General features: G+C 45.0%; 1 protein-coding gene across 1 annotated transcript in view; it reads right to left on the bottom strand.

Annotated features, from left to right (window-relative positions):
- The window catches only part of ELMO1 (engulfment and cell motility 1), a 395,692-nt gene that overhangs the window by 307,536 nt on the left and 70,253 nt on the right, over positions 1 to 17,903 (bottom strand). Inside the window, exon 2 of the mRNA XM_048510558.1 lies at positions 10,297 to 10,447. Within this exon, the coding sequence (XP_048366515.1) occupies positions 10,297 to 10,374 (78 nt within the window). The 5' untranslated portion in view covers positions 10,375 to 10,447. The remainder of the gene's footprint in view (positions 1 to 10,296; positions 10,448 to 17,903) is intronic.

Below are 17,903 nucleotides of genomic sequence, written 5' to 3'. Positions count from 1 at the left end.
TCAGAGACCTTCACAGCCTCCCCAATCTATCAAGAAAAGAAGGCATTGGAAATATATACATTGAAAATATACTGGAGGAGGGCAGAGGTGGGATCCAGCAGGTTCTCACAGGTTCCCAAGAGTAGGTTACTAATTATCTGTGTGTGCCGAGAGGAGGTTACTAATTGGTGATTTTGCCACATGATTTTTGCCTTTGTTACGCCCCTCTTCTCAGCAGTAGCGCGCAGAACTTGAAGCAGTCAAGCAGGAAGTGTACAGGCGTTCATAGCAGCCTGCGCCTGCGTGCATTCGTTTCTTGCCCAAGGACCGGCACAGCGGCTGCGTCCTTGCCACAGCCCCGCCCAGCAATGCCCCACCCCCGTCATGCCCAGCCCCATTGGCGCTATGCCACAGTTTGAATCCCACCACCATGGGAACCTGTTACTAAAATTTTTGGATCCCACCACTAGAGGAGGGGTAGGGAAATGCCTTGCTGGTCTAGCAATAATTGTTTTGTTTTCCATTCAGTTATGATGAAATTCTTCTCCAGGGCCCCTTCCGCACAAGCAGAATAATGCATTTTCAATCCACTTTCACAATTGTTTGCAAGTGGATTTAGCTATTCTGCACAGTGAAATCCAGCTGCAAAGTACATTGAATGTGCATTATTCTGCATGTGTGGAAGGGGCCCAGGTTTCAGCCAAAAGAAGGGGAAAGGGTCTTTGATTTGTCAGCAGAGCAATTAGGAAGCAGCATCCATCAACCCAAGAAAACAGCGTAGTTTTTCCAGTCATAATAATAATTATAAAAGTGCAACTGGACTCCACGGGCAGCAGGGACACGGGGTCATTTCTGTATAGAGCATGCAAGGAGTAGCAGACAATGTTGGTGGCCAAGTGTCCGCCCAATGGTCCACAGATTCTGCAAAAGTAAACATTTCTGGAGTTCCTCCTCATTTGCAGGTTCTCAGCTCCACAAGATGCTGGAGACAGGGACAGAGAGGTCTTGTTTTTTGTGTATTTGTTAAGAACAGTTACACTCCAGTTTTTTCTGGATTGCAGGATTCAAAGCAGTTTACAATTTTTAAAATAACAAGCTAAAAGTCACATGCTGAACTCAGATGCATCAGCAAATGGCAAACCTATCATAAAACGCCAACTAGCACCCAGCCCCTTCAGTGACAGAGCTCACACCAGAAGAGCTCACCTGAACAACTTCAAAAGACAGAGAGAAAGAAAAAGAAAAAAGATGAAAAGCTCTGGAGTCAGCGATGAATAAGGAAGGATGCTTTACTCCCACCTCAAAGCATCTGCCAAACCAAAGTTCACTAGACAAGTGGAAGGTGGCAAGCCTTCAGATATATATCACACTTCACTCTTGTCAAAAGGCAGTTTGGTTGGCCCCAAACTCACAAGAGCTGAATAAATCAACACTGTGAATTTAATAAGCCAGAAAGGACCATGGCTGAAATTTCACCGTGGCCACAAACCCAGTGCGCTGGATCCAGTAATCCATTTTTACCAGGATCGCAGATTTTCTCCGCATTTCCTTCTCTCCCACAATCCAGTCTGACCATGGGAAAGTTGATTCCCAGGGGCCAAGCAACCCACATGGAGCAATGGGTCTGCAGACAGCAATAAGCAAAAGGAGGGAGAGGCAGAACCGTTCCTACCTCCTTATGTCAGCAGAGCTCCAGATACGGAAGACGTCAGAAAGACCTTTTCACACATGCCCACAGGCAGTGGGTCTCCCAATTCCAGGAATAAACATTGCCCAAGATTGACAGGGACTGCTACAGAGAAGGGAGAGCAGGGAAGATCTGCAATAGTCAGCACCTTCTGCTGATGGATCGCAGAATACAACCCACTGGATCCCTTTAGGCAAGCTCCTGTTCTAACATCCTGAGAGTCTTCACCATCTGGAGTATCCGGGTAACAACACTGAGCTTCCTTGCAGAGTTATTATCAACTTACTTAAAAAGATGCAAGTCACTTTGCACCCTCAAAAGATCACTGTAAACACAAAGAATACAAAATAATAAATATAAATTTAAAAAATAAAAGAATACAAAACAGCCAGTGGGGAGTAGCGGTGACAAACTCGGACCAGAATCTGGGAGATCCTGGCTCGAATCCCACCTCTGTCATGAAGGTTTGCTGGAGGCCCCTGCGCCAGTCACACTTTCAGCCTCACCTACCTCACAGGGTTGGTGTGAGGATAACATGGAAAAAAGGAGAATGGCAGAAGTCACTTGAGGAGAAAGGTGAGGTTTAAATGAGGTACATACAGAATTGTTTTCTGAAGCAGCTGTGCATCAATTCAAAACCAGGTTTGGGCATTTCTTTAAAAAACAGTCTGTATTTCTCACTCTGGGCGGTCCCCCGGTTTTAGTGCTAAATCAGAGCCTTCTTTTACAAGCCCCTGTATTTTCTCAGAGCCAGTAACTGGAAGAGGGAAGGGAAGGAACCACAACAAGGCTGCCAGGAGCAGAACAAACAAGGCCGGGGCCAGGAAAGGCCTTGCATCGTCCTCTGCTTCACTATTGTCACAGAATGTACTTCAGTGAGTTGTTTGTTTATTGCATCTTTGTACAGCATAGCAGGCCCCGAACAACAAATCCTTCTGAAGGCCAAGTTGCAGCACTTAGCCGCATAATGCCCATTGTGGCATGACTAATAATTGCATGGAGGGATTATTCGGAGAAAACGCTTCTGCAGCCTCTTCCATTATTTCAAGCCCATTTCTCCAAGTTTGCCCCTACATGTTTCTAACTCTAAACAAGGACTTTTCACTTTGCTGAGGTACAAATCCTCAGGGGCAAAGTTCTCAAAATTGTACCTCACAACTTTTTTGTTTTTCAAGGAAGGGGGACATTCCCCATACAAAAGTATTTTGCATGATAAACTGTGCTTAGGAAGTGGGCAGTGGGTTCCGAATCTATGCCACGAATTAATTCCACCACTGTGGTATAGTGGTTAGAATGTGAAACTAGGACCAGAGGGTGAGTTTGAACGTTCACTCTGCCCTGGAAGTTGGCTGTCTGACATTGCTAGCCTCTTTCACAGCCTACTTCACAGAACTGCTGTTATGAGGGTAAAAGGGAGGAAGCGAGAAGGCTGTACAAAACCTCTCCAGGTCCCCCATTGTGGATAAAAGCAGGATAGAAGTTTAAAATAAATCAATTAGAAATGCAGTGGTTTAGCAGGCAGCAGCTGTCCAAATTCATGTAACTGTTTAAAAGCACTGGCCATCCCCCCCGCCCTTGCAGTTAAGAAGGCTAGGAGTGTTGGGCTGAAGCTCTAAACCTCTGCTCCACAATCGCCACTCAGACTCACTCCTTCTCAAGTCTGACCGATCTTGCAGAGTTCATTGTTAGGAGACGGGCAGCCCAATCCACAGTTCTGATGCTTCCAGAGGGCTTTTGGTAACTCAGGGAGCCAAAACACAAAAAAAGCCTTCCTGCCATCAAAAAGCCCTTCACTTGGCCCCATGGGCTTGTGTCACCCTCTCGCTGTGGGCGCTGGCATTCCAGGAGGCAAAGCTGGGATGGAAACCAACTAAGGTCAACTGTACCCCTGGCCATGCCTCCAGAACACCCCCAGCCATGCGGGCGCATCATCATCCTGCGCTGATGGGGCTGGGAAATCAGTGCTGGAACATTCACTGCTGGAATCAGGTGGCCACGTTCTCTGGGCCCTCTTCTGGCGCATTTCCTGCTTGCGCCAATGGGGTGAGCATCGGCGCAAGGCTGCGCAAGCTCCAGAAGCGAGACTTCCCCCCTCCCCGCAGACTGGACTCTTAAAATAGAACAGCCAGCTTGAATGCTTCCCAGAGCTCCTTGGAGGAAGGCAAGAAACAGATGCAGCAAAAAAACAAAAATAGTAAGAAAATTAATAAAGATATTACAGGCCCTTTACTTTCTCTCCAGTGGCTCTTTTAGTCTAATGGAGGCTGCAAGAGTAGCCCGATTGGTAAAGAATGATTCCTGCACTTTGTAGTCTGTACAGAGGAAAATTCCTTCAATACCTCAGAAACTCCAACAGACTGGATAGCCACTGAAGCCCTGAACTCAGAGCCAAAGCTGAGACAGGCAAAGGTTTGCTAGAGTGCTGGCAAGTGACAAGTTGGTCAACATCCAGCAGGGTGCTGGAGTTGTGTCACTGAATGTTGGAGACTCAGTCCTCGTTCAGCCATGAAGCTTACTGGGCTATAAGAAGAAGAGTCTGGATTTGTACCCTGTCTTTCTCTTCCATAAGGAGTGTCAAGGCGGCTTACAAACATCTTCCCTTCCTCTCCCCACAACCGACACCTTGCAAGGCAGGTAGGGCTGAGAGAGTCCTGAGAGAACTGTGAGTAGTCCAAGGTCACCCAGCAAGAATGTAGGAGTGGGGAAACAAATCTGGTTCACTGGATTAGTTCACTACCACTCATGTGGAAGAGTGGGGAATCAAACGCTGATCTCCAGATTTGATCTCCAGATCTCCAGTGAGTCCACTGCTCTTCACCACTGCACCAAGTCGCTCTATTCGCTCTTTTTCACACCTATCTCACAGGATTATTATAACATGAAGGGTTAGACGCTTCCCTCAGAAGTCTTGAGCGGCAGATTTCGTCAGATCCCTTACCATCAAAGAACGTGTCCTTGTTCTCGAAAAGACATTGAAACAATCGAGCACGTCCTTTTGGAATGTGACTTATATGCTTCAATTAGAAGACAGTATATAGATCTTCATACTGAGAATTATGTCCTCTCACTGGATAGAGTTAAGTCTTTTTATCTGCTCTGTGATCAATGCCCTCAGAGATCCGTAGACGTCGCTAAATTCTTGGCGCTGGCGCAACAGATCCGCCCTAGATCTTAGTATTTATTGATTGATATTCTTTTTAACAAATTTTAATTAACTATTTATAATGTTTGTATCTATTAATCCTAACCTAGTCCTAATCCTCCTCAACCCTTCTGTTGTACTATAATGCCAATAAAATATTGGTGGTGGTGGCGGCGGCAGCGGCGGCAGCGGCGGCGGTAATATAACATGAAGGGCAGAATGTCCTACTGACCACACTGAGCTCCCCAGAGCAAAACCCGGATAAAAACATGGCAGATGATTTCACACGAACACATGAAATTGCTTATAAGGACCAGACCAGCCTTAAGGTCAGCATCGTCTGCTCAAGAGCGCGGCAGCTCGCCAGGATCCCCACAGAAATCTTTCACATCACTTCCTACCTGAGCCTTTAAATGGGAGATGCCAGGAGCAGAACCTGGGACCTTCCGCATGCCCAGCAGATGTTCTCCCCCTCAGCCATGGTCCCTCCGGATCTCCTCATCTACTGAGTACATTTAGACAGGTGCCAGCTAAGTGAGGAGACAAGATTAATTGGAAGGGCTTGGAATCATCTAAGGCAGGGGTAGGGAACCTGCGGCTCTCCAGATGTTCAGGAACTACAATTCCCATCAGCCCCTACCAGCATTAGCCAGTGGCCATGCCTGACAGGGGAGCTGATGGGAATTATGGATTCCTGAACATCTGAGCTGGAAACCTGATTTAAGGAATTAGTGGGAAATGAAAGCAACAGCAGCAGGCAGACCCTGAGCATCTGCCAGCCATACTTAGACCAGCGATGTCCAGCCCAATGTGGGTTCCATCTTCTGCTCAGTTTGTTGAGGACACGAAGGTTGTGGGTTCGATCCCCGCAAGAGCCATTTGACTTTTGTCAGAAGTGATTTGGTTGTGTGACAGGCGGTTGGACTGGATGACCCTTCCAGTCTCTTCCAACTCTACGATCCTAGGAAACTCAGCAGGGCTATCTCAGTGGAGGCATTCACCGTATCTTCCTTGGGAAAGCAGCCTGCTGCTGCCTTTTTGATGTTAACCTATGTGTGTAAAGGAATTTCTCTCTGGCTGACAGATGCTGTTGCTATTTTAATCTTTGCCAGTTATCCTTTCTTTAAGAGATTCTTGTGTTTGCTTATATGGCACTCGCAACAAGGATTCTCAAAACAGTATACAGGATCAATTTTAGGGGTAAATATTTTTTTATGGATGGGTGTGTTGCTTGGGTCATTTTATTGGTTTTCATCAGGAAGATTATATGCCTGAAATAATCTATACTGAGTTTCCGGCAACAGGTGTAGGCACTTTCGTCTATTGGGACTTGTTAAATATGGGTAATGTAAGGTTCAGTTGTCTCTGTTTTACTGATTACTGTTTTGTCAATTTAATTTACAAACCATTTTCCAGTTTTCCCTGTTCTGTTACTCAAATTCCACTTGATGTTTAAGACAACTGCTTTCCACGTCTGCTTTTGACTGGGGTGTTTTTACATTAAGCTAAACTGGTTGTATTATTTATACAGTCATCAGTACAAATAATAATTAAAAACGCATTTCATACTACTTTGATGTGGGCTTGGGTTTTAATAGTTTTCTATCTATTTTATGTTGTGTGCTGCCCCAGGAGCCTTCAGGCAAACAGGGGAATATAAATGGTTCCAATAAATAAATAAATCTGAAGGAAAGGCTTAGCTTCAAGTACTGACACGTGACCTCCGCAGTTTATTAATGAAGCTGCCATGACGTTTCCGGAATCTTCTGGCAATGGTTTTTGAAACAGAGATGTCTTTTATTTGGTGTCTTTTATTCAGGTTTTTCAATTTATTACGTTAATTTACAAGATGTGCCAGCAGGAGGGGATGATGATAATAAAAATAGGAAGTCAGGGCCAGGCTGTTTTAGGGGAGAGGGGAGATACCAACACGGCTCCGCTAAAGATAACATTACAGTCATTTTCATCAGTAATAATGGCCTTGGTGTGAGGAGAATACCTCAGAAGAAACTCCAGTGCTCTTATTTGTGCTACTCAAGAGTGTTGTCTAGGCAACTCCATCATGTTCTGTGGCGAACATATGCTTCACCACCACAAAACTATATTACAGTCCTACATTTGGCCTAAATCCCCCTGGCAGCTTTTGAAGCAAACAGCCTAGCTTCATTTGAAGGAGGGGAGATATTAAAATCTGTCCTTTACTGCAAGCTTTTAGAAAGACATATATATATACCAATTTCTCAGGCAGCGGTCAGAATAATGAACAGACATCCTCAAAATTGCCTCATTAATATTATCTCCCAGAATCTTCCCTTTTGTCTTGTTAGTCAGGACATGGAGATGGGATGATGCTTGCTGGACAACATGGATGATCCTAGGATTTCCTATCTGCTATAGTACAGACTGCCTCAGGAATCCCAGGGCATCCTTGTTCCTCCTTGAGCGGTTGCCCATATATAGGCAGAAATATGTATGGGAGGAAGGGCACCAATACTGGGTAAGAACTGGAACCAAACTAGATACAGCAAAGACAAAGAAGGAAGGCTTCTCCCATGAAACATCTGGAACTCCCACTGGAACTGACTGAGATGCTACAGTCATTCTGCCAAACATAATGTTTAGGCTGGAGCACCCCTCCTGAAGACTCATGGGAGGAAATTTTATATTAATTGTGGAGGGCACTGCACAGCAGTTGGGTCTGCCGTGGAGGAATACTGGTGTCCAATAGGATGACAGTGCAGCGGGGTTGGGGCATTCCCAAGGTTGGAGCCCACGTTAGTCAGCTTCCATCTGGTCTTTGCAACCAGGTACACCATAGCCACAAATACTGTTTTAATGCCATTTAAACAATGGTTCAAGGTCCCAATCAGAACAGCTCCCCCCCCCCCCATGTGAAAAGGTTACCCAAAGCCTTACAAGTAACGTACCGAAACCAGGGTTCATTATCCAGATACTCTCATAGAGCTGAGATTTTTAAAATGTTATTAGAAGGAAAGAAAAAGAAATGATAAAATCAGCCCTCTCTCTCAGCTCTAGACAGTTCCAAGCATAACAACAGTACAATACAAGGCTATTCAGCCTAAGGCAGAAGAATAAAAAGGAGAAAATCTTAAGAAGAATCCTTATGAATGAATTTCTGTAGAATGAATCTCCCTAAAATGGTATCAGGGGTTTTATAGAATTGGCTCATCTAGATCATTTGATCAGTAATTAACCAATTGGGTGTAGAATAGAGTCGATGAGGGAGATGACCCCCCCCCACAGCATTCTTGGCAATTAAGACCTATATGTCCAGTTTAGAATGTGGCCTTGTAAAAGCCAAATCCATTATCTAAAGAATAACACTACCTAAACTAAACAGAAACACAGTTCACAACTTTAATGAGGGCCAAATGGTTGCATTGTAAACAACCTAGAAGTACCAAATGGTTAAAAGACCCAATATACAAGATAAAAGTAAATTTAAAGGAATATATACACTTTCTTCACACCCCACCATACCAGTTTCCGGGCGCAGGGGGAGGAGGAATAAGAGCACCTCAGCCCACCGCAATGTGGAGTGGCCAGGATCGAACCCTTGGAGCATTTTTAAATTGCTTTAAAATGCCAGCAGTGATGCTGTCACATTCATCTCTTGGTGTGGTGGATACTGATATAATATGGTGGCAGTTGTCTCAGTACACTTCAGTAGCTGACTGGAGTGTCGTGCCACATATCAGTAATTCATTTTTACCATCTACTGCCTAGTTTTTTTAAAAATTTCAGACACCATTTCAGCTTTTTGACTTTGATCCAAGATCCAGCTCTAAATATCTGATTATTTTTCCGTCTGGACAGCACTAAACACAGCTAACGACAACTAAAAATCCCAGTGCCAAAAACCAAGACTAAGACTTAACACAAGCTGAAACTTCTTAACACAGAACACAAAAACCACTAGAAACAAAGAATCCAGGTGATACATTTGCAAAAGGCCAGGTGAAATCCATCCTCAAAACACACACAGCCTCAACCCACCCATCCACAATCCTATCCAAGGGAGTCACAAAATTATTAAAGAGAACAAAGATTCTTCTGATACTTGTGAAATTTCATCTTGAAGAAGAGGAGGGGTTTGGATTTACACCCCACTTTCCTGTGAGGAATTTCGAAGTGATTACAAACTCACTTTCCCTTCTTCTCCCCACAACAGACTCCTTGTGAGGTAGGTGGGGCTGAGACAGTTCGGAAAGAACTGGGACTAGCCCAAGGTTACTCTGCAGGCTGCAGGTGTAAGAGTGGGGAAACAAACCCAGTTCACCGATTAGAGTCTGCCACTCATGTGGAAGAGAGGGGAATCAAACCCAGTTATACTGATTAGAATTTACTGCTCTTAACCACTATACCATGTTGGCTCTTGAAACTTTGGCACTTCTTCCTACATTGTGTGGAGGGGGGACAACAGTGGATTTTGTCCATGGAAGGAATGATGGGTGTCTAAAGGTTACTGAAAGACCAATTCCATATTATATGGTGTCATGGCAACAGAGATGCTAGAGTCAGGCCCTTTACTGAAGCACCTCTTAACTCTGTTGCGGCGTCACTCAGGCCTCGTGCCACACAAAAGTTACAGAGAAAAGAACGGAGGGACAAGAGAAACTTGGAAGGCACCATTCAAGAAGCAAAGGAACTGGTTGTTGTGGTCTGGTAGTTTTTGCCCCTACCAGACTATGGCCACGCAGCCCGGAAAACCCACAACAGTCAGTTGATAGCAGCCATGAAATCTTTTGACAATACACGCAAAGGAACTTCCATTCAAACAAAGCAGAAAGAGGAATAGAGCTATCTCTAGCACACAACTTTCGCTGCCCAAGACTACAACTGGAACAACGGCATTGCACAACTAAGTTAAGCACTACCTTATAATACATTGTTGATCTATAATGTATAGTTTTTGGAGAATGCTTGCCTTAAACAATTTCTCTAAATAGTTTGAACATGAATATACCACATTTGGCTTTATACAAGGTACCATCAAGAAACAAAAAGGTTTGTCTTACCCCTCGTTTCAGCCAGTTAAATACCAGCTAAACAACTGAACACACAAAACTAGCATGGAAAATTGCTACATTCATTTTATTCATATGAATAATAATCTTCAATTCGATCCTATAAACCCAAGCCTGCCTCATAGAATATGCATACATGCATAGAATTTTATAAGTTCAATTTATTTACAATTTTATATTTAGACTGTATAGAATCTATACATATAAAGAATCTACACGTATTAGAAATTAATTCGGCTAAGAACCGGAAGTTGTGGGAAGGGAGGGCGGGGCATCCAAAATGCTTGCCAAATCAAAATTCAGCAAAGGTTAGGGGGTTAGTTCAATTAAATCTGCATTTGTATAACCAGATTAGATCTTTTTTTGGGGGGGGGGATATAAGAAACATATTTAGGCCAATGTTCACAGGAATGTACAAACAGGTAAAACTGGAGACTTACCTGGTCAATTTCTGTCAACTTGGGAAAGGCACCGGGCCATTCTATAGCTACTTTCACGATATCAGCTGGAGGTGGCATTTTCGTTATCACTGTTCTTTAACACTTGTAAAATTGAATGTCAAAGGCTGAAGAGTAGCTCTTTCATTCACAGCTGGAAGAAAGAAGAAGAAAGTACATCATGTTACCTTGCACGACTTCGCAGGTACACAAAGGGGTGTGTATGTGCATGTATGTGTGAAAGATCATACACATAGGCACGGAAAGTCTTAAAACACAGCTAGTTTTCACTGTACAACATACAGCTTACCGACCTGCTTGAAAGATGGCTGAAGCACTGGAATGTACTGTGTACAACAATCAGGCATTCGACAGGTTGTTGTTTTTTTTACACCCAGAAACTATCAGAAACTGAAAATTCGAAGCTACCAAAGAAAGGATGCAAGAAAATGAGTATTATGTTCCTGGTGACTGGAAACCTGAAAGAGCTCCTCGTTAGGTCTTCTACAGCCCCTTTTCAAGAAGGATGATTGCCCATGAAGTTATGACCAGAAAACATTTTCTCTTTAACTGCTGCTACTATCTCCTATGCGTGTTCACAAATAGATCGCCGCACTATAGCAACCAGGATGTCAGGAGGAAGGCAAAAAGAACAGCACTTCACACACACAGACACACACACAGAGAGAGAGACACACACAGAGAGCACATACTGTACCAAACCCATTGTCTGGAGAGACATCTGCACCCAAACCTCTATTTCTGATATACCGTTACAGCATTTCTAATCAGTGGGACAAATATTCAAATTCATCCGTGTCCTGTGACATGAAGTAGCTTCAAATCGCTATCATGAAAGCCCCCCCCCCCCACACACACAGCTAGTCCTCATGAAAACAGGAAACTGTGAAGAACAAATTAACTGTCAAACACCACCAGCCCCACACACGTGTTTTTTGAATCGGTTGAGCCTTGTCATTTTAAGAGGGTGAATCATAATTCAGAAACTCTGGGTTGTGATCATGTAAGTGACAGAAATAGCTATTCCTGGGATGACGATGGGGCTGGCCAACTGTAAGCACTGAAAGTTTACTTGAAGATGGCCAGGAAACAGTTTCTCACCATGCCAGACTTTGCAGGGAACACAACCAAACCCTATGAAGTCATTTCTTTATCCCAGAGCAGTATACTCTTTTTGCCTAAAAACCAGACCTGCCCTACAGTGACCAAAATTCTACTAGCAGACCGGCCCCAATCCTTCATCAGGCCCAGACATAATATATCAATCATGTGCAAAGGGAGAGAACTTACCAACAACCCCTTTTCTCTATGGCCCCTTCCGCACATGCAAAATAATGTGTTTTCAAACCACTTTCACAACTGTTTGCTTGTGGATTTTGCCATTCCGCACAGCTTCAAAGAACACTGAAAGCAGTTTAAAAGTGCATTATTCTGCATGTGCGGAATGAGCCTATGTTTGTCTTAGAAATGCTGCACGCTACTAGCTCAGATCAGCACTGATTTCAGTGGCATGAATTTTGATTTTCCTTTCACAACTAGGGCTGGCAAACTGGGTTTTAAGATTGACCCGGAAGAAGAATTAAGTGGAGCAGGGAGCTATTCTAGTCAATAGATAAATTAACTACCAAGGATTAACTGTTCTTTAAGCAGTGCAGAGATGGGGGGGGGGGGTCTTGAACCACGGTTGCCAACAGCCTTTGGGATTCCCATCCTCAGGAGGCAAGACTGGTATCCAGTGGTGGGATTCAGCAGGTTCGCACCACTTCGGCAGAACCGGTTGTTAAAATTGTGCTTATATACAACCAGTTGTTAAATTATTTGAATCCCACCACCAGAACCGGATGTTAAATCCTTTGAATCCCACCACTGCTGGTATCCCTATAGGAATCTATCCATTGCTGGTATTGTATGATAGATGCCGCTTTGTAAGTGACGCAACTCATCCCCCTAACTCCTCTACAAGTGTAGTTCCAATCTCCAGGTGCCACTTGCAAAGGTGTATCTAGGGCAAAACCTGAGTTTTCCGCCCCCGGCTCCCTTTTCCCTAGATACAAGGAGGAGAGAGAGAAAGATTGAGCCATCTGCTGATCTCATGGAGAAGCGCTAGGTTGGTGATGGCGCCCAGGTCTACCGCCCGAAAAAGCCAACGTGGCGCCCAGGTCTACTGCCCAGAGTTGGCGATGGTGCCCAGGTCTACCGCCCAAAACTGGCAAGCACAGCCCAGAGAGAGCGGGTGCAAGGCTCCAGCTGGTGGCTGGCACCCCCCTCCCATGTGATTAGATGCGCTCAGGGACATGTGACACCATATTTCCCCGTGGCGGTACGTGGGCAGTACGCCTCTGGGCACCTGGAGATTTCCCGCTATGGCAATTGATCACCAGATGGCCAAGATCGGTTCCCCTGGAGAAAATGGCTACTTCAGATGGTGGACTTTATGGCATGATAGCCTGCTGAGGTTCCTCCCCTCCCCAAAGCTAGTACTCCTCAGGCTCCACCCAAAACTCCAGGTATTTCCTGGAAATTAATGGACCATGATAAACCCAGTTAGAGCATAAAAACAGCATAGAACATTTAGCAGGTCTCAAATGATATTCACAAAAGAGTCCTCAGCCTAGATGTGGACTGCCAAAGCAATTTTTTTTTAAAAAACCAAACCTCTTCTTTAAAAGCCAGGGTAAAAAGAAAACTTTGGGCCCATCATCCAGAGGGGCCACCACTGGAAAAGTCCCGTCCCCCAAACTTATACTGGTAACATATTATGTTTCATGTCAGATTTTAAAGGGAGCAGCAGTGGCGTAGGAGGTTAAAAGCTCGTGTATCTAATCTGGAGGAACCGGGTTTGATTCCCAGCTCTGCCGCCTGAGCTGTGGAGGCTTATCTGGGGAACTCCCACACACGCCAGCTGGGTGACCTTGGGCTAGTCACAGCTTCTCGGAGCTCTCTCAGCCCCACCTACCTCACAGGGTGTTTGTTGTGAGGGGGGAAGGGCAAGGAGATTGTCAGCCCCTTTGAGTCTCCTGCAGGAGAGAAAGGGGGGATATAAATCCAAACTCTTCTTCTTCTTCTTCTTCTTAAAGGGTGGGGGTGGTCTTCGAACAATCATTGAGACAGCAATACTTAAGTGAAAATCTTTGCGACTGTCTCCACTTACACCTCTACAATTATATAGAAAAGATCTTTCCTGAAATGTACCACTTCTATTTCCACTCTTCACAACACAACACACTACGCTTTTTCTTCTTCCTTCTGTGGAAAGTTTTTTTTTCTTCTAAAAGTGCCATACTATCTCCATAAGGAGGGGTGAAGAGGGACAGGAATAACAGAGTTTCCCTCCTCCTCAGCCCCGTCTCTCACTTTCCTCCTTCACAGTTGTCTTATAAAACACAGACAAGAATAGAACCCTGTTCACACCCTGCTGACTTCCCCTGCAATAGAGAGAGTTAAAAAGGCAACAACGTCTTCTGTTAGTCACGGAAGCCAACCAACCAACACACACCACTGTGTCACTTAGAGGGGGGAATGAAGACAATCATATTCGTGCAGGGGTCAATCCAGGGGCGGAGCGAGGGGGAACTGCGCCCTAACCTTACGCCCCCATCCACCCCCGCCCTGCTCTGGAACGCTCTTGCCATGCCCTCGCAGGGGTGCGCACCCCGTGCACCCCCCCCCGTCCCCTTGGATCTACGCCACTGGTTCAATCTGTCCCTGTTCGGAAAAGAGAGGCAAAATCCAAGCACCAGTTTCCCCCCTGTTTTATAAACATGGAACATCACCACAAAAGTAAAACAAACCCCACGCAGCATAAAAGAGTCAGGAAAGGTAGAGAGAGAGAGAGACGTGCTGGGTATGCATTATACTGACAACTAATCAAGATATGCATACTTTGTAATTTTGGACGAGGGTTAGGCAACTGCAGAAGTATGCATTACACATCATCTTGAAGTTTGGCAAAAAAAATTGGAAATGTAGATGCCAATTTTCTAAATAAAAAAAGACTGAACTTTAAAACCAAGATAAATTACCCCATTACAGCACAAGTTCTGGGACTCAATTATAGTCGGGACATTATGTATTTTCTTCCAAAAAACATGGTCCGTGTCAAACGCAAAGCGGCCCTTTTTTTATTACGTTGGACAGCCCACTGTGCTGGAGTAATTAACTCACGAGCCAGAAGAGGCAGCCTATCCCCTATGTAAAAAAGCATTCATGCAAAATACATTAGCTCTCAATCTACCTGCAAGGCTCTGCGAGATGAATTCAATACTTGAGCCAGGACAGGCAGCGTTTTGAATGCATGTATTTTCAGCATTTTGCTGATCTGTTATTAAACCCATCTCTGACAATCTACTTTTGTTAAGAAGCTGCATCCCGTCCATTTCTTGCTTTCTTCCGGCTGTAAATAAAAAGGTAGCCATGCATGTGCAACAAGATAGGACAGTTTGTATTCAAGTGAGCGTGCTGCTAAATGTCCACGTAGCAGCCTCAGAATAGCTTTTGCCAGGCGCAGTCATGTCTCTATGCAGGTGCTCGGGCCAACTGGTGCCTATGTGCTTACAGGATCATACTGGGATCCAGAAGACCCAGGTTCTAATCCACCCTGAACCATGTCAGCTCACACTGTGATTTTTGAGCCAGTCGAATCTAGCTCTGTGATGATAAAAGGAGGGGAGAGTGATGTCGTAAGCCGCTTTTGTTGCCCACTGGAGAGAAAATTCAGGTACAAATATTTGCACAAAAGAATAGCTGTCACCAAGACAGAGAAGATACCTCGTTTGTTTGGATAACCATCCACAAAGGAAGTACACCCACAGAGGAATTCACTACGTCCCTCTGCAGTGACTGTAAAACTTGGTTGCTTTAGCACCTGGATCAGCAACTAGCTTCTTTTTTTCTTGGAATGGTTACATCTGACACTCCCTCCAAAACTTTTCCTCCACCTCTTTGTATCCATTCAGATGTGTAGTCTACACAACCCTAATAAGGGGGGGGGGGGGAATACCCAGCAACAGAAAGATGGAAAGTTCCTAACTTCCCCTAACTTAGCTCTGAGTCCAAAAAATTTGTCCCAATAGGGAGGTTTTACAGCACTGGCAACTGAGCTTTGGACTACTGAAAATACTACCTGAAAATAAGCCAGGGTCTTATATAATTTTTTGCAGTAAAGGCTGCATTAGGGCTTATTTTCGAGGCAGGTCCTTTTTTGCATCTCAGGATGCAAGGGTGTCCCAGGAGCGTGGTGGGCGCGTTCCAAGGATGGGCAGGGGGGCATTCCGGGGCTGTGGCGGTGGTCGTTCCAGAGGTGAACGGGGGTGTTCAGGGCACGCTCTGGGGGAGTGGGCAGGGCATTCGGGCGCATTCTGAGGGTGAGCAGGGGTGTTCCTGGGGCTGGTGGGTGCATTCTGGGGGCTGGCGGGGGCGTTCTGGGGCATTCCAGGGGCGTGGCAGGGGCTGTGCTGGTGAATCTGGGAGTAGGGCTTATTTTTGGAGTAGGGCTTATATTTCAAGCCCCCTCCAAAAATACTGAAAAATTGTACTAGGGCTTATTTTCAGGGTAGGACTTATTTTCGGGGAAACACGGTATTATTTCTCAAGGAGCTGAACTGGAGCCTCTTTGGACAAATTTGTATTAGGAGGCCCCTCATAACCTGAGGCTCTAAACAGTAGCTGCAACTTGACTCTGTTTTTCACTACTACCTTTCCAGTGCTCTCCTAAATGAGGTTACACTCTTCTGATTCCATATACATTAGTGGATTTAGACAGGTATACACTCCAATTAGGATTGCACTGTTCGTCTCATTTTTTCCTACAGCAAAATGCCCTCATTTCTTTAGCCTCATATAACTTTCTGGTAAGTTTGACTGATTTAGAAGAACAGCAGTTTGGATTAATATCCCTCCCCCTTCTCTCCTGTAAGGAGACTCAAAGGGGCTTACAATCTCCTTTCCCTTCTCCCCCCCTCCCCACAACAGACACTCTGTGAAATTGGTGGGGCTGAGAGAGCTTCGAAGAACTGTGACTAGCCCAGGGGTAGGGAACCGCGGCTCTCCAGATGTTCAGGAACTACAATTCCCATCAGCCCCTGTCAGCATGGCCAATTGGCCCCACACCGGCAGCTCATGCATGTACACATACACAACCATAACCTATGACCATGCGAAGCTGGTCAACTCAACTGCTTTGTACACAGCCTTACCCCATGAATCAATTCAAATGGCATCACGTACAGAATGATTTATTCAACATATAGACTGCAGACTTCCTTGGTCTTCTAAACAGAGGACCCAGTACCATCTCCCCAGCCCTGAGACTAACCTGTAATCCACTTTGTGGACTGTACTAACACACTATGTGTAAACCTCCTTGAGTCTCTGTGGCAAAAAGGTATAAATAACATAATTAAACATGTTCCCATTCCATAGTCAGGAGCCCCATGGAGCAGAGTGGTAAGCTGCAGCACTTCAATCAAAGCTCAGCTCAAAACCAGAGTTCTATCCCTACGGAAGTCAGTTTCAGGTAGCTAGCTCAAGGTTGACTTCGCCTTCCATCCTTCCAAGGTTGATAAAATGAATGCCTAGCTTACTGGGGGTAAAGTGTAGATGACTGGGGAAGGCAATGGCCAACCACCCCGTAAACAAAGTCTGCTTAGTAAAATGTCATGATGTGCTGTCACCCCATGGGTTAATAATGACCTGGTGCTTTCAGAGGGGTCTACCGTTACCTTTATTCCATAGTAGTAGTAGTAGTAGTAGTAGTAGTAGTAGTAGTAGTAGTAGTAGTAGTAGTAGTAATAATAATGAGCATTTATTGTCAATGTGCACGCATAGTCATAATCTCACACATCGTGAAATGAACAAAAATTCTACTTTTGCAATGGCATAAATCATAAATGTCAAATGCGCAGACCATCCGGATGTTATGGACTACAGTTCCCATCATCCCCTGCCAGCATAATGCATAACATTCGGAGGGCAGCGAGTTTGACACCTATGGCATAAATTGATCATACCAGGTTCCCCATTTCCCATCTATAAGGGCTTGATTTGCTTTATGTTATTTACGCACACCCTCAGCCCTTCATCATATGCACTCATGTGCTTAATTATCCACCCACCCGCATGGCAGGAACCCTGCTGGAGCAACCAAGGCTCATCAAGAAATGCTGCAGATGCTTGTAAAACCCTTAAGAGTCTCTTAATCTCCCCAGTTTCTTTGCTAAAGCTGCTCCCCTGGCAGCTGCGTTTTGCCGGCGCACTCGAGAGAAATCACTGTTTGCTTAATGCTGCTCTGGGAAGGCTCACACAGCAAGAGACATTTCAAAATAAAGTTTGCAACTGAAGCCAGTAATTCAGAGCTTCCTAGGGGGTCGTCACCTTCTGGTGGGCGGGGGGGGGGGGGCAGCAAATGCTGTAACTTTGCAAGGAAACTAACAGCGCTGAAGGGAAAAGGCGAAGATGATCCCTTGTCAAGCTTTCTCGCCCTTTTCTGTTTCTTATTCTGTACATCAGAAGTAAACAAAAAGAGCCTTGTTGCCCAAAAGCCAAATATTTACACAGTAATTTGTCCTGATAGTATCATTGCCAAGGACCGC

The sequence above is a fragment of the Sphaerodactylus townsendi genome, linkage group LG11 (assembly GCF_021028975.2).
Source record: "Sphaerodactylus townsendi isolate TG3544 linkage group LG11, MPM_Stown_v2.3, whole genome shotgun sequence".
In the NCBI taxonomy this organism is placed as follows: domain Eukaryota; kingdom Metazoa; phylum Chordata; class Lepidosauria; order Squamata; family Sphaerodactylidae; genus Sphaerodactylus; species Sphaerodactylus townsendi.
The sequence above is the reverse complement of the archived record's forward strand: the minus strand, read 5'-3'. Positions and strand labels throughout refer to the sequence as shown.